General features: G+C 40.0%; 3 protein-coding genes across 5 annotated transcripts; all 3 read right to left on the reverse strand.

The window, feature by feature from the left end:
- Positions 1-2,458: 2,458 nt before the first annotated feature.
- Positions 2,459-7,747, reverse strand: LOC110059562 (synaptotagmin-14-like). Of its 3 annotated transcripts, XM_020766278.2 has the most exons (4): positions 5,685-7,747; positions 5,427-5,598; positions 5,007-5,199; positions 2,459-4,166 (listed from the first exon to the last, which is right to left on the reverse strand). In XM_020766278.2, exons 3-4 carry the CDS (start codon positions 5,099-5,101, stop codon positions 2,819-2,821), a joined length of 1,443 nt encoding a protein of 480 aa, XP_020621937.1. In that variant the 5' UTR covers positions 5,102-5,199; positions 5,427-5,598; positions 5,685-7,747; the 3' UTR covers positions 2,459-2,818. The 3 variants fall into 3 exon arrangements, with proteins under 3 accessions (XP_020621937.1, XP_020621938.1, XP_020621936.1); XM_020766279.2 differs by having other exon boundaries at positions 5,007-5,196; positions 5,427-7,747; XM_020766277.2 differs by having other exon boundaries at positions 5,427-7,747.
- Positions 7,748-7,824: 77 nt separating this feature from the next.
- On the reverse strand, positions 7,825-11,974 carry LOC110059556 (synaptotagmin-14-like). The gene is made up of 2 exons (XM_020766266.2): positions 10,331-11,974; positions 7,825-9,594 (listed from the first exon to the last, which is right to left on the reverse strand). The coding sequence occupies exon 1, from the start codon at positions 11,595-11,597 to the stop codon at positions 10,332-10,334; it is 1,266 nt and encodes a 421-aa protein (XP_020621925.1). The 5' UTR covers positions 11,598-11,974; the 3' UTR covers positions 7,825-9,594; position 10,331.
- A 4,628-nt stretch (positions 11,975-16,602) lies between these two features.
- LOC110059482 (uncharacterized) lies at positions 16,603-20,164 on the reverse strand. Its single transcript, XM_020766175.2, has 2 exons — positions 18,830-20,164; positions 16,603-18,461 (listed from the first exon to the last, which is right to left on the reverse strand). The coding sequence occupies exon 2, from the start codon at positions 18,381-18,383 to the stop codon at positions 17,250-17,252; it is 1,134 nt and encodes a 377-aa protein (XP_020621834.2). The 5' UTR covers positions 18,384-18,461; positions 18,830-20,164; the 3' UTR covers positions 16,603-17,249.
- Between the last annotated feature and the right edge of the window lie 755 nt (positions 20,165-20,919).

Below are 20,919 nucleotides of genomic sequence, written 5' to 3' on the forward strand. Positions count from 1 at the left end.
AATAAAACTTATCGTAAACGGCAGCGCGGGGAATGTCTTAAACTGGTTTTCGCCTCAATAAATTATCCCTTGCTCTTCAAGAAAGATAAACTAGCTTTTAAAGCTATAGACATGAGTCTTCTTCACCTTGAATGTTGAACAAGGCACAGTACAATAATTTAATTTCATTTAAATGCTTTTAGCTTTAATTCTCCTACCTAATGATTTCCATGTGAACGAAACCTTAAATCAAAAAAGGCAACCCCTTTTAGAAATGCCACCTAACTTCAAGTAAACGATAAAAATGAAAGCAAGACTTAAGAACGTTTCGACGAATTTATGCAAAAAAAAGGTAAAACAAGTTCGAAAACGTAATCTTTACCGAATGAGCTAGCTTTTTTATTCGGGAAAGATCAATCAACAATGACAGAAAAATTTTACAAAATGTGTATATGTGAGTCAAGAGTTTTTGTTCTCGTTTATCGCCACAGTAAATTTCTTACATGAAGAAAATCTATGGTAATGCTTGATTTTCATGGTTTCGTGTGATCGATCGACGGCCACTAATAAATTTTGGAGACAACCTAACAGCACTCCACTTAGTTCGACAAGATAAATCATTAAAAGAAAGAAAAAATTGCATCGCTATCAAAAATGTTCCTTTTTATCATAAAAGGGCGATAGATCACTGCGGACATAATGGTGTTTCGTTTCAGTGCACTTTTATCAAAGTGTTTTGAGATTTTCACTGATTTTCACTGGATCGCTGATAAAATCAAAGATTGATTCAGCCACAAAGTTATGTCTAAAATGGCCCGCTAGCAGACATTTTCTAATTTTAATCGTTAACAAGCAGCTAAATTGGAATCTACGATTAAGCAGCTGTCATCAAGTCAACTCAAACGAGTGCCGGATTAAAATTCATGCAAGGTTCTCTTTAAAATTTCTCGAGGTAACAATCCTAGATTCTGCTAACTTTTGGGTCAGTAAGATGATATGGACAATCGCAGTGTCTATTTTTTTCAGCGTTTAAGAAATGTTTCTGGAAAACACTGACTTTGTTGAAATGAAAACGAATTTCAGCCACAAGGTCACTTAAGACCTATTGTGATGGCGGCTTCACATACTTGAGATAAATGCAGTACACATTCTTTCGATGTATTTTAAATAAACTCCAGCTAAACAAAAGGAAGCTTTTTGCTCAAGGAATGTTACAATGTAACATTTCACAGGAATTCGCTGCTTTTGATTTTCCCAAAATGTTGCTTAACCGTAGCATGATAAGATCTCATTTGAGTTCCCTGGAAAGTCATTATGTCTCAGTAACCTTCTATGCTCTGTTCAGTTGAAATTAAATATCATGCAAGTTACCCTTGAGTCAAAAATGGAAAATCGAAGAAAATTTACTGGTTATAACTGATGCTTGAATCACGTCCGACTCAACCTTAAAATATTAGCGCCATGTTGTTATTATATATTTGTTGTCTGAACTTAAATAGCGACCCATGCACACCAGTTCGTTAGATACTATTCTTCCCCGTTGTCGGAACGAGTCCTGGAGGATCATAACCAAGTCGAAAACATGCGGTATGCATGGGGAACACTGATAAATGACTAAATACTAAACATCAATTAATCCTGGCGCGGTATTGCAATATACCATGAACTATCTCTGGAGTCTAGTGTGAGCAACAGCTCAAAATGTATCCAAACACGATTCAAGCAACGCAAAGATACACATAACGCATAAACATTGAGTGAGTGTGTACAAGGATAAAATGGAGCAAAATTATCGATATCTAATGTCAATACATTAAAAACAAAACAAATGTAGAGAATTCAATTCAGAATTGTGATATGCCGACTATGAACCACAAGAAAGAATGGAAATAAGTAAGGGGTATGCACAAAAGTTACATGAGGCTTAGAACTACAATGAATAAATCAAGGCTCTTTGAACGTTTTGCTTTTTTGTCAAGGTTAGGATAATCGAACGAACACACAGATTTTATCAAAGTTGTCACTTTGTATACTACCAGCCCTGCTGCATCAAACGCAAAATATTTTTTCTTCAAGTTTAAAATAAGTAAAACGTTCTCGTGTTTAAAAAGCAACAATCAACATTAAAGCTACAAAGCGAGCGTCGATCTACTTAAAACTCGCATCTGTTAAAAATCGTTGCTGTAGAAATGTTCTCTACATTTTAAAATGGCTGCCGTTTCTATTTATGCTTCTGTCGGCATAAAAATTCTTGAATTCTATTTGGAATAAGAACTAGAAGCAACTTAGTCGCGGTATTTTCATCACAGTTACTAAATATGAAAAGGTGTGGTTGCGGGTTAGTTAGGGTGCGGCTGTAAACCACGAAACTCCATCATTCGACCGTGTATTTAAAACAAGATGAGAAATATATATCCACCAGACGGGCACGGAAATCTTTGTACCCAAAATCATTAGCTATGTATAAAGCCAAAGTCAATTTACGCGTGGTTTGGTTTTAATTTGTCAACTCTATGTATACACACTCAATAACTACTATGGACAAACGTATTAACACCTTGTGTCCGGAATACACCCTTTTGGGGGTTTAAAAATAATTGTACAAAATTGCTTTATCTCGGGTTTATTTAGCCAAGACGAATAACATTGCTTAAGCTATTCCGCTTACAATGAATCGAGGTCAACAACACTTTGGAAAACATAACAAAAAATCTAATCCATTACAATGTGAACCAAGCTGGGTCTGTTTTGAAATGTTTTGCCCTGTTTTGGAAATCTATTTCTTGTAAAACGTTTTAGATAAAATGTTCTGGCTAGTTTTGATTTAGTCTATTGTTTTCTACATCTCGTTAATTCTGTGCCATGCCACAATGGATTTTTCTTTCCTTCGCGTCATTTCGTACCAATGCCGTAATTCCTCCTCGCTGCTGTAGTTTTGTCCGAGTGAGACTCTTCCAACTCGATGTTTTTTTAAAGCCAGTGTACGAGCTGTTATGCTCGTCACAGTCAACAAAACAGTGACAGCGTTTAGTTCATGCTCGGGTACATGAAACAGGAACATCTCGTTGTACTCTGGATCTATCATGTGCCTTCTTGGTGTGGTTTTACTTTTGCTGATAAGCTCACCAGTGCTTTTAACGACTCGTACACCAACATAAGTTTCACGTGCTTTCGAATCAGTTAACATTCCCAAGTTTCTCGTCTTGATCACTTCCAGAAGGAGTTTTCCCGTAAGAGGGCGGTATTCCAAAGACAGTAAAATTTCGGGTCTGTCTTCTTCGGAGATCGCCAGTTCCCCTTCGTACATGATCGCTCCCGAAGCTGCTTCGGGAACATACGAACCCGGTGGCTGCAAATCCACCGAAGCAGGTATCATTTCTGAATCTAGATCCACCGATCGGAGCCGAAGAGTTCCTTCGCCTAATAAGTGCTTGGAACCCATAGCGCCTTGCTCGTAAAGGCGAAATCTAAGCGACATATCCTTAATCTTGTCTTTAGGATACAAATACATTGCCATGGGCTCGTTAAAATCCCTGGGTTTTGTTCGAAAACTTTGCCGTTTTCCCGGCAACAGCATGACGCTGACTTCTAACAAAGAAGTATCTCTTTGATGATACGGTGGAAATTCTATTTTTGTAACAGTTACAGAGAGCTTGGCTGTGTGCATTGTGAAGTCTAGAACGACATGGAGCCGACCCACACCGCGCACATTTGAGTCCATATTCCACTCAGACACAGTACTCGAGCTCGAAATCCTCTTCGATGGCGTCCCGCCAAATGTCCGTGGAGTCTCACTTCGACTCCTCGCAGGAAGGCTTCCAAATTCTCTTCGAGCTGCGCTTCCTCGTACCGTCTCGTCGTCCGACACAATGCTGCTGGTTTCTACGTTCTGCTTGGTACGAGCAACAACATTGGGTGCAGATCTTCCATTAGTTAAACCGCTCAGTCCGTAACTTGGGGCAGTTGCCAGTGTGTTCCTGCGTCTAATTCCTCCTCCTATGTTAGGGACTTGCAACGCCAAAGCGCCCGCGCTCGAGTCTTGCTTTGATTTAGAAGGTAACGGCAGGGAACTATTTCTTGTGAAGAACGCAGAAGTATTTTCCTCATCATCATCGTCTAAATACTCGGCATCCCTCTCGTCATAATCTCCTTCGTCTTCCGCCGTTCTTGCTTCGCCAGGAGCTTGCCTAAAATGTAGACAACAGCGAAACAATGGCAAAGGACGTATAAAAAATTTAACAGGGGATACATTCATATCAGAAGCCTCAATTACGCAACATTAACAAAACAGTCCCCAGGTAGATTTCTTGGCACAAATACCAGAGTTGCTACATCTTTGTCTGCTAAACTCTTAATTCCTTAGTTCTGTTTATTTGCTAGCACCGTTTCGCTACCCTTATTGGTTCGCAACTCATTTAAGATGCTCTGATGTACCTACAAAATTAAAATATTTGCCCAGTCAATTATGTATGTTTTTCACGTATTGCGTTCGTTCGTTTGACGATATTTCGATAAACCCATTCTTTTCGCGCGTGAATTTCAAATGAGGTTTCGCCTTCTAGTAAATCAAATTGCTGTTTCTCCTTTTTTCTCTATTGAGAATGCTCTATTCAAGCGTATTAACTTCTTCCTATTGTCAATTTTATCTTTCCCGGTGGCTCTCTATTGACTAAAAAGCCAAAATATTCTTAAGCAATAAATTTGACTTTACAATTATCAGCAACAGCTGTATTCGTGTTTTGAAGTCAATCTCCTTGCTCGCGAGCGACCAAACCAAAACATGACAGACACTCGACTTTTAGTCATATTTCAATTATTTATTTTTGATTTTCTAGCCATCTAATTCTCAATTTTCTGCGTCTACGCACTTTATATTCAGCTCAAACCGAGAGCAAAAATTTGTTTGCTGCGGAATTTTCCAACCCCACCCTATCAACTACGCAAGTCGACAAAAAGAACGCAATTGAATATGAAAATAACCTCACAATAAAGAAATAATTTTATGCCCTACATTTCAGATTTCCTACCTATTTTCCTCTGATGATTTGTCTGTGTTTTGAGTTTCACCCTCTGGGTTAATAATGCTTCGAAAAAAGCCACCGATTTTCGATGTAAAATCCATCTGCGATGCGAGGAAACTTCGGCAGACAATTGTCCGAGGTGCGTTAGCCGTCCATCTGGTGTCGAGAATATTGGAAATGAAGACTTTTTCTCAAACTACTGAAAATATTAGAAAGAACATCAATTAAGACGCGCTCTTTTCACTTTTCGCCAACATAAACAAGATACGATTGGTCGATTAAGAACTCGGAAAAAATTAACAAAATTGCAATTCGTCGAAAGCGAAAACACAGTTAGCGATTTTCAGCTTGCCACGGATATACGATCTGGTTTTCTGAAGTATATCTAAGAACTTTTTCCGCTACAGATATGGTGATTACACTTACCGTTTGCTGAGGCAGATATCCTTGGCGAAATTCTTCAGATTATCTCTTGTGTCACTGCGTTTTTCATTATCGCGTTTCTGCTAACACAACTGAGGGACCGAAATTACTCTTGGGTTCTCGGAATTGCTACAGTCACCCACACGGAATATTTCATTTTCTTCGCATACGATCTCTGCCAAACGTAATTGAATTATTTAAATGCAAAATCTAGATGGAGTCAACATTATGTAGCTCTGACCTAAAATGACCAAATAATACCTTAGATATGTTTCTGGATCGTTTCGGAAAAGCTGTTTGGTAAATTCTCAGTTCGCTCTGTGTGAATTCAGGGCATCAAAAGTCTTATCACAAGCAACAAATTACGAAGACCCAAAATACTAGCCAACAAGCTTCGAGAAAATCAATTAATTATATACTGTTTTCCAACGCACCTGCCTTCAAATTTGTATATTTACATAAAACATTTTGGCCATAAACTCTTCACGTCGTATTTTTGAGACACAAGATTTAAATTCATTGGGTAGAGATCGTCTATTTCCAAACCAAGCCGAACCATTAATCAAAAACTCCTGCCACAACGAAAATGACACAGTTTCTTTTCGGAGCGCGCGACCGGCTATAAAATGGCTTTGTCATGTACAATTCACTCTTGCGCAAACCAGCTTATGTTTTTTGTGGGCGATCCTTGAGTCTTTTATAACCACAGTTAGCAAATAAAAGCTCGAAAAGTCACAACTTGAAATAAGAATTGCTTTTCCTAATGTTTTGACGTTGCGGTTTTCAAATCCTTGTAAGTTTTCTTTCACGATAAGTTCATTCGTCTTTCTTTACGACGACTGTATGTTTGTATGTTTCCACAACAAAAGCGATTGTTTCGGCTTTTTACTTATAAGGAATAACTACAAACCAAGCCGCATTCATTTCAAATTCGGCACAGTGAAACGGGCCATCTGGCGCAGAAGTAAATAATTCCAAAATTAATTAACCCACCAGGGCTACGTTCACAAACCAACATGACAAAAAACATGCAAATTACGGAGCTTCCCACAAGCTAAACCTTCATGAAATGTGTTTTCCCATTCCGTCTGAGCCGCGGAAATCTCTAGGACAGCGGTTCCTACAATTGGCACTAAGCAAGACATTTAAACGAAAGGTTTTCAGGCAAAAAAAGGAGTGACATTAACCACGTTCGGGCTGAAATAACAATTATATTTGCATTAATTAGATCAAAAGAAACCAGAATAGAACCACAGACATAAATATATAAGATAAAGTAAGTACCTGAAATGATCGAGAAAACTATGAAAATTTTGAATTTTTAAAATGTAGCTGTGGTGGTTCTGTTGATGTAAGAGCCCACAATAATATATAGATTTAGGCCAGCCTAAAAGCGTAGCTCCTGGGCCGCGTTGTTCAGAGTCAAATAACCCAGGAGAAAGGTAGAATTTTGATTTCAGTTTTGTAGCTTTGCGGCGCGGTTCTCTGTATATTGTTTGGCCTTCTGTTTTGAGCTTTAATAATCACTGTATACACAAAACAAAGCAGCCAAAAAACATTTGTATAGAAAAAAAAGTTATAATTCGGTTAACTTTTAATCCTTGGTTAGCGTTAACCGGCTTCCGAACAATCCTGCCCTGTTTTCAACAAGTTAACCTGAGATGAGCCCGCAATCCAATCGAAAACCAGCACTTGGTCAGCGGTCAACTTCAAAAAAAACACGCGACCTCGATAAGCTGTAAACTTGAGCCCGCGATATGGTCACATGATACTGGTCAGCGGATACCTTGTTTTGACAGGTATTGATCATAACATGGATGTCCAATATCAAAGAAGTACACGGTAAACCAAGACTGCATGTCTCTGTCAACCTATTATTTGGAGTATGGCGGCCATGTTGCGCGACTCCGTCGTCGTCGCCGTCGTGCGTACGCGCCCACGAGCAATACCGCTAGCCATGATGACCATGAGAAAATCAACTCATGGGTTTCCTTTTCTCTCCTATATGAGTATGGGGCTCCGCTTGGCGGCCCTTCGGGCCGCCGGAGCTCCGCTATTAAGAAGAAACAATTTTGGAATCAACTGAGGACAAATTGAGAGGGCATGATAATTTCTTGTTTCAAAGAGAAATTTTTTTCACCTGATATCGGAGATAAGGCTACACGTAGAAGATAAGCTTTTACTAGGTCGATTTGATTCAGTTTACAAAAATTGCAGGTTCTGAGATGCTATGGAAATCACGTTTGGGATTTGATATGTACCAGTTTCAATTCTGAGACAGTGGTCTTCAATCTCATTTTATACCAGCAGCAATCCTCGCAAGGGAAAAGCTGCCGGGCTGGCCGTGCAAAAAAATAAGACAAGATACCTCAACTACCCTCAGTCCAAAATAGGTATCGCCTTTTTAAAAAAGTAAAATTTATTGAAATACACACTAAATAGCACTTGCAAAACTTAGTACTTATACAAAATTGACAATTACCGATACACACTTTATTGATAGTTACTAAATTGTTTTGCTTGTCAAAACATCTACATAGTAGTTGTTAAAAACGGTTTTTCTAATTTGACACGAATTTCTACACCTAACTAAATAACTAACTGACTTGGATTTAAGAATTTTGAAAATACACAGCTATACACAAGCAAACCTGATAAATTATTAGCTTCATTAGATAGCTCCAGAAAAAAAAGGTTTTGCTGTAGCCTCAGGTTAGTATATCGTTATCTCGCAAACGAAAACAAAATTTGCAAAAAGATGCATCTCTTTTCATCCCTGTCAAGAGGTTAAACAAGGCTGATTCAACTCGAATTTGAATCTTGAGGTCTGTGGCGGTATTTTATGAGTTGTTTTGGCCATGTACAACATTACCTTTAAATGTAAGAAAATCTGAAAATAGTACTTTACTAACATAGAAAAACTCCCAAAAATATCATAATGAACCATCAAGGAAGAAAGATGGTGTAGGATGGAGAAGATTACACGGATTACAGACGACGAACCTGAAAAATTTAGGCTAAGCTTTTCAAGATCCGCAAACAGTGAAGTAGCTCCTTTTAGTTTGCTCCAGATAGCCGGACGACTCACCCTTTCTCTCATCTTCCACCTCACTGAGTTCCGCTCACATTAACATTTCACTAAACTGCCAAGCTTTGATTGATACATTATTAACAGAAAACAAACGCACAGATCCACCCCCCCCCCCCCCCCCCCCCGCATGAGCTCAAAATCAGTCATACGGTACGAAACTGTGTAGAAACTGCCACTGCAATGAATTCATCAGTTCACAATTTAGTGTTGTTGGGGCGCTGATGCCGATACTGGTGAAAAGTCCCTGCATATCAAGTTTAATACCCCTTCATCAGTATATAGTGGGAATAGCCGTTGAACTTTGCGTTAAACAGCTTGTACTTGTTGAACAATACTGTTTTCGTCAAAGAACTAATTTAAGTCTTTGAGGTGGCGTAAGAAATGTGAGGATCAAGTCACTGACAACTTTTAGAAACACTCCAACTCAGACTGGAATTTATGGCAGTTCAGTTCCACCCAATCCCATATTAATTTCTTTTTGCCTTGTGCTCAGGAGTGTTTCGTGTTAAAGATTTCTTTTAATTCTTAAAAAAAAAAAAATTCAAAGATAATGCCTGTTTAACCATAAAGTCCGTTAGGAAAGTATTTACACTGATAGCGTGTCTTCAAATTATCTATAAATCGGAAAATTAGTTTTGACTGGATAACAATTCGATCACATGGAATTTTTTGGCACTTCCGTCTTTGAATGAAACAGCTAGATGTAGAAACCATTTCACATTGTTTAAAAATCTCTGATTTTCCAAATTGTTGATACTCTGAAATTTTCGTTTTTTTATTTTCCCGAATGCAAATCAATTTGATTTCCAACTTAAAATTTTCTAATTGTTTGAGATAAGATTAATGCTCTGTGTTCGTAATGTATTCATGTGTGCATACCGGTCCAATAGGAAAGGAAGTAGAAAAATATTACTATGATAATATACTCCAGATCGGAACAGAGGTGTCAGTGAGTCAGAGAGTGTGAACAAGACAATTTATGTTAAGATTATATTAAACTAATACTACGAATGTCATGTAAATTCATACTATTTCCTTTTTCCTTGCTTTACGTGGTTCCATCGAAATATTCTCCGTAAACTAAAAGAGGAGAAAATAAACAGTTTTTCAATACGATTAGGTTTTGATAAGAATTCTCTAAGGCTAAGATACGCGCATCTGTTAGGAAATAGATCTAAGTTCGCCATGTTTTCAATGTCTGGAAGACAGCTAGCGCTATTAGAACTTCAGTCGCTTGCAGTTTTACCATTTGTAAACCCCAGACAAAACTATCACTGATAAAAAATTTACCGACGTGTAATTTAGTTTCAGTGAGTGAAAAATTAAGAGGAGTGCATGCACGCTCTCTTCAGAGACTGCTTTCAAAGTTCCACACCTTGTAAAGTAGAAGGTTTTTTGACAAAAACTGCATTCCATTTAATAGGGGGCTCAGCGAAGTACTGTCCAAAGATAGTGAACGCAGAAAACCAGTAAACCTTTGTTGTTAATAGGCCGGAAAATCTTTCCCTTGGTTTGAAGCAACTAGAAAAAAATAAAACTTCAAGCAACAGAAACTATAGTTCCAGACAAATCTATTCTTGCAGGCTTCAAACATTTTAGCTAGTACTTTTTTTTTCTTTATACATAAATATTAAACATGTTACGTATATACCCACGCATTTCAGAATTAACAAACAAAACAGAATAAGAATATGACTGTTATCAGACACGTGAAATATGCATGAAATAGGCCTAAAACTGGATTTTTTTTAATGCACTTAGTAATGATTACAGCAGATAAGTCAACAAACAAATATAACGACTCATCTAAACTTACCTCATTTGAACAGTGGATGCCATTGCGTGACCACTCTCTCGGAGCCTCTCACGGCGTCATTCCAGTGATTCTCTTGTTGATGACTGCTTGACTGTTTGCCGAAGCAAACCTCTCCGATGTTTTCTCTTTTTCCTCGCCTCTCCGTCATGCGGTACAGAGTGAAAATCACTGCGATGCTGGCCAGCTTCTCATACGTCACGCGGAACATGAACATCTCATTAAATTCGGCATCGATGACATGTTTCTTGAGGGAGGTTCGACATACTCGTAAAACTTGGTTGTTATCGCCAATCAGCTTCATTTCGACGGCGATGTCTTGCGGCTTGGAGTTACTCAGAAGCCCGAGATTGCGGGTTTTGATAACTTCAGTGATCAATTTCCTCGTCAGCGCGCGGTACTCCAGAGAAAGTAGGATTTCCGGCTTGCTGTCTTCCGCGGGCGTTTGCCCGCTCTCACCCGTGACAGACGCGATGTAGCGGGAATCAATGGCGTAGGTTTCAGGAATGTTCAGATCAAGGGCGATTTTGACCGCTTGTGGACCAAGCTTGATCTCTCCTAGATTCACAACTCCCTGTCCAATCATATGTTTGGACATGGCGCGGTGATCGTACAAGCGAAATCGAAGAGACATCATTTTAATTTTTTCCTTTGGGGTCAAGATCATCGTGAAGGGATCTTTAAACTTCTTAGGGCGCGCGCGGAAGCTGTGTTGGTGAATTGGCAGAAGCATGCAACTCACTTCCAAATCATCCAATTTCCACTTTTGAAACGGCGGGAATTCGACGCCCAGGACGGTCAACGTCAACTTTGATGATTCAGGATCAAAGACGAACTGCATATTGATGCGTCCGCCCGTCCCGATATCCCGCGTCGTTCCCGAAGATGCGCCGTTCTCTTGCACAACTTGAATGCTCGCGGGTGCGTTGAAACTGGGATCTTCGTCGCTTCCCACAGTGGAAGGCGCTGCTGAAGCAGTGCTAGCTTCATCGTAGCTTGGTTTGTAATCATCGCTCGGTGACACGACAGGATCCGGAGGAGAAGGCTTGTATTCTAATTCCAAATCACCGCTTTTCCTTTCTACCTTTCCAGCGTCTTGCAAAGCTTCTTTCCCTTCCTCCACCGGAGCATCTTTCTGATCAGTACTAGCTGGCTCCCCATCAGGCTTTTTCTGTACTTTTGGCTTCGATTCTCCGGCAACACAACAACGGAGTATCGAGAAAATGGAGACAGACTTCTTCGATTCCTTCACCTCTTTCTTATTAGACATGACGGTTGTTCTTTCACTCAAGCGAAAAGTTCACTCACAAATCAAACTCACGGAGGAATGTCTTTGTTAATAAGCCTTCGGATGCCTTCTTCAGCGACTATGAAAACCGTCGTGAAGTCTTCGACGAGAATTTACAAATCTTCGATTGAAACTTTGTTCACAGACGCTTCTGAGAAACAAGAGTGTTTACGACCAGTGTTGCCAAATAAACAATTCACCAGCGTTTCGTATACGTAATAGCTTGATAAATTATATCGTGCGAAATCTCGAATATAAATTTGACTTGTTAATTAGTTTAACAATCTTTGCCGCTCTTTTCTTTCGGGAATATCTCTTTTGTTTCCGATCCAATAGGGTCTAACTTTAAAGAACTGGCGCACAATATACTTAAAATGTGTTCGTCTCTCTCTAATGAATCTTTTCTTTGCTTTGCTTTTCTTTGATTCGATTTGTCATTCGCGTCTATTGTCCAATACCCAGGGCACAAGCATCAAGTATTTTGCAAAAGTCCAAAGCTATATTCGAATCTATCGTAATACAGTATTCTAAAAATACAGATTTATATATGTAGTATGCAACAAAATTTCATCGATGCAGGTTTAAACTGCACTTAAAAGGAAAAAATTTATTTCGGCAAGAATTTGCCCTTTCTTGTTATTTTACAAATTAAAAAGCAGCATTGTGGAAAATTATTCCGAAATTGCGCGCTCAAACGTTAACGTTCAATTTAAATCTGCGTGGGAGTTAGCAGTGGTCATTTCAGAGTAATTTATTTTACAATTTATCAGTTGTTAGCCTGCAACTCAAAAATGAAAAATAATGAATCTGAACTGAATTAACGAAAACAGCGTAAAAACAAATAGTGCTGCACTTTAATACTTGAACGTTGATCTTAAGTTATCTCGAGAATGCAAGTAGGCATGAATTTTTTTCACAAAGCGGGAACTCGAGGGAAAAACTGGACAAATATTTAATTAGCTCATTTTGTATAAACATAACTCGTATAGAATTCAAAACCCAAACGCTTTTAATTTGGTTTCTTTTAAGCAAACAAACTAAGATTCTGGCTACAATGAGAAACTAATTGTGAGTATTTTTTTACAGTAATACAAATGAGTCGCGTGCGTGATCGAGGGCGTTATTCGTGAACAATATTTATACGCGTAATGCGCGAAATTTGTTCAGCGCAATAACAGTTAAAAAAAGTGAGATGGGTCGCACTAAACATAACATTTGCAAGACAGGTCACCATGAATGACATTTTTGTAGCTTTTATTATTTTGTAGCATCTATTCAGCGTGCGCACATTGCGTGCTGCTTATTGACTCGGTGTGGGCAGACTTCTTACTAGTTCCTTCCCAAAACGTCGAATGACTTCCTTCCTGTATGGTAGGATGGAAATAGGGAGACAACTGTACGAGAGTTTATTGACTCGCCATAAGGGGTAAAACTCACCGAGACATAACCGACATGCCCGAATAAACCGCACTGCAACGCTGCTAAAACTGTCGATAGCCTTGATCGCAACAGACCGAACAGAGCACAACTTTCTGAGTATTTCAATTATTACTTGACTGATAAACTAACGTGAAGATGTTCATTTTGAACAATCCCTGCTTTTAAAATGTTAAACAACAGACGACTTTTAAATGAAATAAACTTGTTAACAGTTGTTTCATTCGCAATGTTATCATCTCTTGGTTTCTAATCTCAAATTTGACCATCGTCGCAGTCGCCGATCGCGATCGTTTTTCAAAATGTCCCTCAGAAAATGTAATGTGCCACAGATTCTGAAGGACATAGTCACATAAGGTCTACATTGATGATGAGGCACGCAGACCAGAGTGCATACGCAACTGAAAAAAAACTATGACAACCGTTCAGCCATTTTAAAAATTGCATACATGACTGTTTGCAGTCTTCGACTTCCTTCCCTCCTCAGCAGTGCAGAAGGTTGTAAAAATAACCTGGATTGGAATAGATGACCGTTTTTAAATTGGTACTTGACAATGTCATGTAAGGTCAAAAAGCTACTTCGAACCACACTAACCATTAAACCGCTATCAACAAAAGCAAAATATGACTCAATATCAACTAACTCACGCTTTGCCTTAGGCTTTTGGGCTTGTTCCATGTACAGGGTCAAAATCCCTCTATAAGAGAACAGTGTATCTTGAATGTTTACCTGAGATTCTACCAAGGCGGAAAAATTGGCACCCTCCAGTCTGGGAAAAACGACCAAAAAACAAAATGAATTGATTAGTCACGAATGGTGTTTTTGAAGATCTTTCACACTTTATTTCTGTGAGCATGTTTTCGCCAATGACTTCGGGCTTGCTCCAATATGCATATAATACAATTACAAAATCGACTTGCTGAGGTGTACGGTTGACGTTCGAAATCGACTCAGCGTAACCACGGAATATGCGACAGACTGAACCAGCAATTCTGTCCTACTCTAATTTATCCTTTGGTTTGACTAAAAGTGGTCTCAATGTGTTAGTTAGTTTGAAATAGAGCGATGTAGCAGCTTTCGTGAGGTCTCACATAAATGGCTCGATACCCTTTCAAGGACCAATAGAACAAACAGCAGAAACAATGCCCCTAACCCAAGGGAGACTCTCATATAAAAACGAAAGTGGTTCTCGCCGTACCTTTTAGGGGTTCAAAACGTGATTTTGGTATCTCTTAGGGCATTCAACCTCAAAAGGTCCACAGCCGGAGCTTTAGCGTTACCTTCTGGGGTCTTGAGCCGGAATGAAAATATGACAGGAGATAATGTGTTGTTTTAGAATTGGTACCTCTTAGCGATGAAAACATTTCAAGCCACGCCCACAAAACAGGATCATGGTACCTCTTAGGGGTCCTTTTCAAAATTTCCGACGAACATCCCCATCCTTTATATACGGGAGTCCCCCACGGGGCCCCTACCCCTAAAAAAATAACAGCTGCTACAATAATAAAACAACAGCAGCTTATGAGGATTGCTACATTTTTGTTGAAGTTAAATACACCATCACTATCCCATATTATCATTTAAACACTCTTCTAAAGTATTGTCCAATCTGATTAACCAATGATTTTTAAGCCTTTTCTGACGTGTTGTCTCCTCTCTGTCTTAAGTCACCTATAGAGCTCTAGGACATCTCAGCTCTGTTCAACAAAGCTCTCACAACACTTCAGCGAGGTGATTGTCAATCTGCGTAAGACACTCCACCCTTCTAGTGAGCTACCACCCCGCTTTTATGGTCCTAAAAAAGTCCATTAGGCGAACATGCCCCTCACACCCATCGTGAGTTCCATAAAGACTATATGCTACGCATGCGCGCGCCACTATGCAGTAGTTCTGTCTTCTCCATAATTCAACACAGAGAAAGGGAACAAGAAACATCATTCCCACCCACCAATGAAGACAGCCAGCCCAGTAATGAAAAGCTCACCAAGTTTCCCTGTAGCCATAATCCTGACTCGTCCCCAGTCGTCTCCATATAACACGCGGTACGGTGCAAGGTGAGATAGTGGTGACAACGGGCAACTCATCTCAATTTGCGCTCCCCCCTCACCCCGTGCCGCGCGCGATATGAAGTTGTATGAAGACGACTGGGGACGAGTCAGGCTAAACCCTACAAAAAGGACTCTCAAAAGAATCCAGGAGAGTGAATAATAAAGGATATGGGCATATTCCAAACCAAAATTCATATCTTTCATTCGTTTACGTCTTACTTTCACACTTACACGACCTAAACGCTTGAATTACGTAAACGCATATTTCCGTAGATGCTACCTAAAGTGACCATATTTAAATTTGTGAACGGAGAACTGTCTCCGTATACGCATTTTGTGAGGCCAGCCCAGCTTAAACTTATTAACTAATAGGAATCTGGCGACAACTGATCCAGAAAGTTTTGAGAGACTGGTTTAGCACGTGTAGGAAACCAGGGTTTGCTATGACCGGCCAATGGATTCCAAAGGCAATTATAAACCAATCACAGCTCATGTTATTTGCCTAAATTATTTCAGTAATCCCAGTGCTAAAAGATCGTACTTCCGGTCAGTGCCCGAAGTTTCGGAAGTGGCGCCAGAATCCCATAACAATTTACCTATGTGTAGAAAGCGTGAAAATGTAAAACAAAGTTATCCATGATGTTTCCTTGCATATCGCTTTAAAAAATAATAATAAAAAATAAAAACCTCCCAACAATAACAAAAACTTCACACACTGTATTTTGCGCAGTCATGTATAGGATATAGGACCGTAATGCGTGCATGTACCCGCATGAAGCAGAGCCCATTGTGTGAGTTAATGTACCCATAAAATTGGCTGGATATTAGCTAAGTTCCTATCCTCTTTGTGATGCAAAAGTGTTCTTTTCATTTCTCTAATATTTCATTTTGAGTCTCCCTTGCCATTTGTTTAATTGTTTATAGACCTTTAAAGAAATACACAATTTGGCGGTAAAGACCAGAACGGGTGGAAAGGATTTCTAGAGTATTCCGAAGTAACGAACTGATATGGCCAGCAGTCAACGCTGGCTACATTCTCGTTCACTTACAGACCGTCAGAGATTTTAACAAAGGGAATTTAAAGCGGAAGCAAAATTCTGGCCGGGAGCGGCTTTCATATCAGTTCCGTCATGGAGGACTTCACTGAAAAGTCTACTGAAGGTCTGCAGTCGCTCTAATCGAACAGTGTTAGGTAAAGACCAACCAGTTCACGTTTTCGGGAAGAACACCAGCACTGAATTAGTGGGAATCTTAGCCTAAGGATCGAGCCAATAACATCGTATGTTTCTAGAGCCATCTTTTCCTCGTGTCTCAGGCTAAAAGGCACAGATGGCTCCGGGGAAGAGAGTGGGTTGGTTGTTATTAAAGAGCTTAGCTTTAATTACGCGGTGTGATGACATGGAAACATGAAAAACAAATAAAAAATCTCAAGACACTCAAAACACTCAAAAATCTAACATACTCAAGAATTAACTGCTGAACATCAATTTGATGTGGCATGTTAACTTAATTGGCTCTTTATTGCAGTTAATTTGCTAAAAACTCTTTTTTATTTACTATCACTAAAGTCGGCATGCAAATACAATTTGTCATCAAGAACTCCTGTTTTTAGATTGTCTTTTTGTATGGTCTTAGGCTTTTTACAGCGGTATACCAGCAGGTTTTTTTATATAATGATCCATCTGACTGACAGAACTAATAAATATTGTTAAATATTGTTCAAGTAATAAATAATGACGCTTATATTGCCCGCATCAAAACTTGGAATGTGCTGATGACATCAAACACATCATGAGCAGCCTACAAATATACAGGCCGCAAACTATTCCAGAACTAAACATTTTCATCGCTAGATTGCTTTAAAAGCGACCTAATGGGCATGACCTTTGCCATTTGTTCATTGGCTAAGAATCTGTCATACAGTTTGTTCCGTTTATTTGTTTTCTATGATTTGATGCATCAAAAACAAACATTTTTGCGCTTATTTATGCAAGTCCTTTGATACAATATCAATATGGTGTAACGGTTTGTTTTCGAACCAAGCGATGTTTTATGCTTGTAGGAAATGGTCATAAATGTCGTGGGTTTTCTGACCTCCTACCTAATGTGTTTATACACCGCTGGTATGTACGCGCTGCAGACCTATCTTTATACGTAGGTTTTGCTGACGGGTTCCGGAGCTGGGCTTGAGCTCGTCATTTGATTGGTTCCCGATCTCGGGCGTTCTTCGTCATTTCCCGCGCTGATCTGAACCGTGCGCGCCATACAACAACACCAGCAAGAACCAGACAAGCACTTCTTGGGCGGTTTAACCGGAGACACGGCGTATAGCACGGTCAAGGCGAGCGCGAACTCCGTCAAACGAAACAAAGTCTCGTGAATAAACCAAGGCCATGGCTCCACGATCTTTTCACGCACAAAATGATACTCTATGACTTCTACTAAATCGTATATTTTTAACGCGAATAGTGCGATACAGAAGAATATTGTTAGTGCGGTAATGATGAACACTTTCCGCACAGCTTTTGTGTTGAAGGACGCGCGCTGGCGTCGGCGCGGAGTGTAAGTGGACGAAGCCGCGTAATTTTCCATGGCCCTCTTGTGCTTGTTGTTTTCGCGAAAAACCCTGCAACCACTGCGAGTGATTCGAACACCCGTGAAGAGAGTCATGGAGAGCAAATAAGCGGTGCAAACCATGTACAACGCAGACGTACTTTCAACTAAGGCTGTGACTACGTCTGCGATGATAACGACGCTAAAGTGTCCGACGATTACCAGAACTAGGAAACGTATTTTTCGCAGCTTAGAGTACGTCAGAGGCGTGGTCTTAACGCTTGCCGTGAAAGTAATCTGGATCAGAGCAAACGCCGCCATGAAACAGGGAAAGCCCAGACCAAAAATAATTCGATGAACGTACAGAGGAATGACTATATCGGCCTTGTTGACGTTTGTTGTTATCTCATACGGAAAAAGGACGAGCGCTAGGGCTCGAGTGATTCCCAGGACTATAACTAATGAATGTACAGCATAAGATACATTTCGAGACACCTTTTCTCTCTGTCGCCGCCTTTTGGAAGCTTCGAAAAGCCGTATAGTGGAATATAAAGCGATTCCCAGGAATAGCACCACGAATGATATCCAATGAAGTTCCCATGCCCATTTGAAAATCTCTTTCGCTTCTTGCCAGTTGGGCACAGGTTCCGAGTTCAGAGGCTCTCTTTTCCTTCCATACCCAGCTGGGTTAATGTCGCTCATATTTCCCGTTGTATTATTCACCATCATATCAAAATTGTTTCTCCAAGGAGCGGTGCTTTCAATGCAAGTTATTTACACGAAGCCACATAGTGTGGAAACAGCCCACTAGAGACAAAACAAAGTAGAACTCAATGAATAATTTTACCAAGAAGCTAATGTAACTCACAATGCTGTTTATGTACTAGTTAGCTACCGGTAATTTCTCCTAACTGCGATGCACTTGAATTGGCTGAAACGAAGACACTAGTTATAATGGAGGCGAAATATTTCTCGATTATGCGGTGGAAAAGCCTTTTGGTAGAAGAGATAAACTCTTTCGCGTAGACGCCGTTAAATGTGCAAACTAGGTCTGTATTAAGTCTTTATCAGTTAAAAACGGAATGGCAAATTGAGAGCCATTATTTAAAGACCGAGGAAGTACTCGGCGAGGATGGTTCAGATAAGAACGGAAAACACAAAAAGAAACATCGTACCTCAAAATCAGCAACACTGGAAACTTCCAAGCTCCAGGCAGGAACACTTCTGAGATTGATTTTACTTGGTTGGTTTAAGTCTTTTGGTTTATATCTCTGGATATGACGTCCAAAGGGACTTGAAAACTCGTGAGCTGCTGAAAAATATTGCCGCTTCACCATAGGAAAATAACTCATTTAACCATCGGTAATTTTCTCATGACCTAATATCCAGGAATATTGGCCTAGCACTGTTTGCGTCGACGAAGGTTTGAAGTGTGCTAACAATAAGCACAAATTATCTCCTAATTACTCAGCCTTAATGCTTTTGAAGAGCGCTGGAGGAAGAGATAGCATCGAGAGAAATTTCGAGCACCTGATTAGAAAACAGTAGTCAACAAAGGTTTTAAAATGTAGTATTTGGAATTACCGACGAAGTCACGCGATGCAGATTTGTGGGTAACAACACTGCTTAGACAAAATATTGTGTTTATTAATATTTTATTACTTCCCTTCGGTTCCTGTGAAATAATTGCTCTGTTTACACCTTGTTTACAGGCTTTGTTGCCTTGGTGGTGATGATAGCAGAAAAGAGGTGGCCGGGGGAGGGAGGGGGGAATAACTTGTCAATTACTGACACAGTCTTGACAGGTTGTAATCTTGGGCGCTTATCATTTGTCAGAAAGAACTTGTTGGGATGACAGATGAATAAAGGTCAGGGTTTTTCTAAAATCAGCAAACCAACAGAACGAGATGGCGCTTACCATTTGCATTTCGATTTCTCGTAATTGTTTTCGGCTGATAAGAGACTGGAAACTGGAAAATTTACCAAATGGTAAGGAAATTTCCGTCGTTCTGTTCCGTACGGAAAAAGAGGACTACCTCTGGCTACAATTTCCGAACGGATTTCTGTTCCTTTTGACTTTCAACCGAAATTTCCGGATTTTTTTGCTAAATGGTAAGCACCCTTTGTTCCCATTTCTCCCATTTCTCGTTCTTGTGGGCCCACGAAAGATTTCGGAACGAGATTAGATGAGATTACAGAATGTTGGGGGTCGTAGGTTTTAGAGACAAGGTCAGACGCATACGGACAGAAGTTTTGGATTCGGAAGAACTATTAGTGTAAACCGTTCAGGCGCAGCTGCTTTGAAAATGACGATTTGATATGTGGCCTCTTCAACCAAACACGCAACCCTTCCCCCTCCTCCCCCGGCCTTTTGCCACCTCCTTGGGGGGGAGGGGGCGCGCGGACAGGGCGGAAAACGGCGAGAGGAAAAATGTGAGAGGGGCGTGAGAAAGATCCCAGCTTGAAACCCACCGCCTTCTCCTCCTCATCCTCCTCCTCTTCCTCCTCTCCACCCCCCCCCCCCCACGTTATAATCAACAACCTACTTATCAGCTAGTTATTGATTGATTGATTACCATTCCCACCCTGTAAACAGACGGAGTATGTAGTAGAAAACGCAACTGAACACATCAAGTTTTGCGTGGAAGAGGCAGCTAAATAGAAAAGGCTTAGTTTTAGCTCGTTTTGCCGCGCAGTCAACGTGAAGAAGTTGATTTTAGTTCGCAAAACATTTTACAAGGGTTCGCCTCAAAACTTTAACTCAATAGTGAGGGCTTGAAGGTTAATCTTGAGTACAATTTTAACCTGATTTACGATCATCTTAAAGATTAGGACCCTAACGGTTCCAAACATCTGGAAACAGCCGTAACGGCAGATGAAAAACCTCAAATGCGCACTGAAAAATATTCGCTCTCATACAATATTTTTTTGAGTGTAGGGTGGAACGGTTGCCATCTTCTAAAACAGTGATATTCAATGTTTTAACAAGCTCCAGTGCTCCATACTGGCCGGAAATTCCAGAGCGATGATCTCTTTGACTTATTTGTTCCATGAGGTCATTTACTGCTAAACACAGATCACTGAAAAGGAAAGAACGAAAAGTGCAATGTCATATTCGTGATATTTTAAGCCGAATTAACGCAAAGTGACGAAATATCTTTCGTCACAGTGTCGTTCTGTGCTTTTTCGTAGCTCTGAAGGAAACATCTCTAACGACCACAGACTCTTTGAAACTACAATTCGACTTCATCTTGGTGACTATTTC

This window comes from Orbicella faveolata, unplaced genomic scaffold (assembly GCF_042242905.1).
Source record: "Orbicella faveolata isolate gen_17 unplaced genomic scaffold, um_ofav_v1 contig_12, whole genome shotgun sequence".
Lineage (NCBI taxonomy): Eukaryota > Metazoa > Cnidaria > Anthozoa > Scleractinia > Merulinidae > Orbicella > Orbicella faveolata.

Bases quoted from the DNA above. Each gene is read 5' to 3' on its own strand.
- LOC110059562 (XM_020766278.2), bottom strand. From the start codon at position 5,101: ATGGATTTTACATCGAAAATCGGTGGCTTTTTTCGAAGCATTATTAAC. The intron at 4,167-5,006 runs GTAGGAAATCTG...TCTACATTTTAG, and splicing joins AAATCATCAGAGGAAAATAG to GCAAGCTCCTGGCGAAGCAA.
- LOC110059556 (XM_020766266.2), bottom strand. From the start codon at position 11,597: ATGTCTAATAAGAAAGAGGTGAAGGAATCGAAGAAGTCTGTCTCCATT.
- LOC110059482 (XM_020766175.2), bottom strand. From the start codon at position 18,383: ATGATGGTGAATAATACAACGGGAAATATGAGCGACATTAACCCAGCT.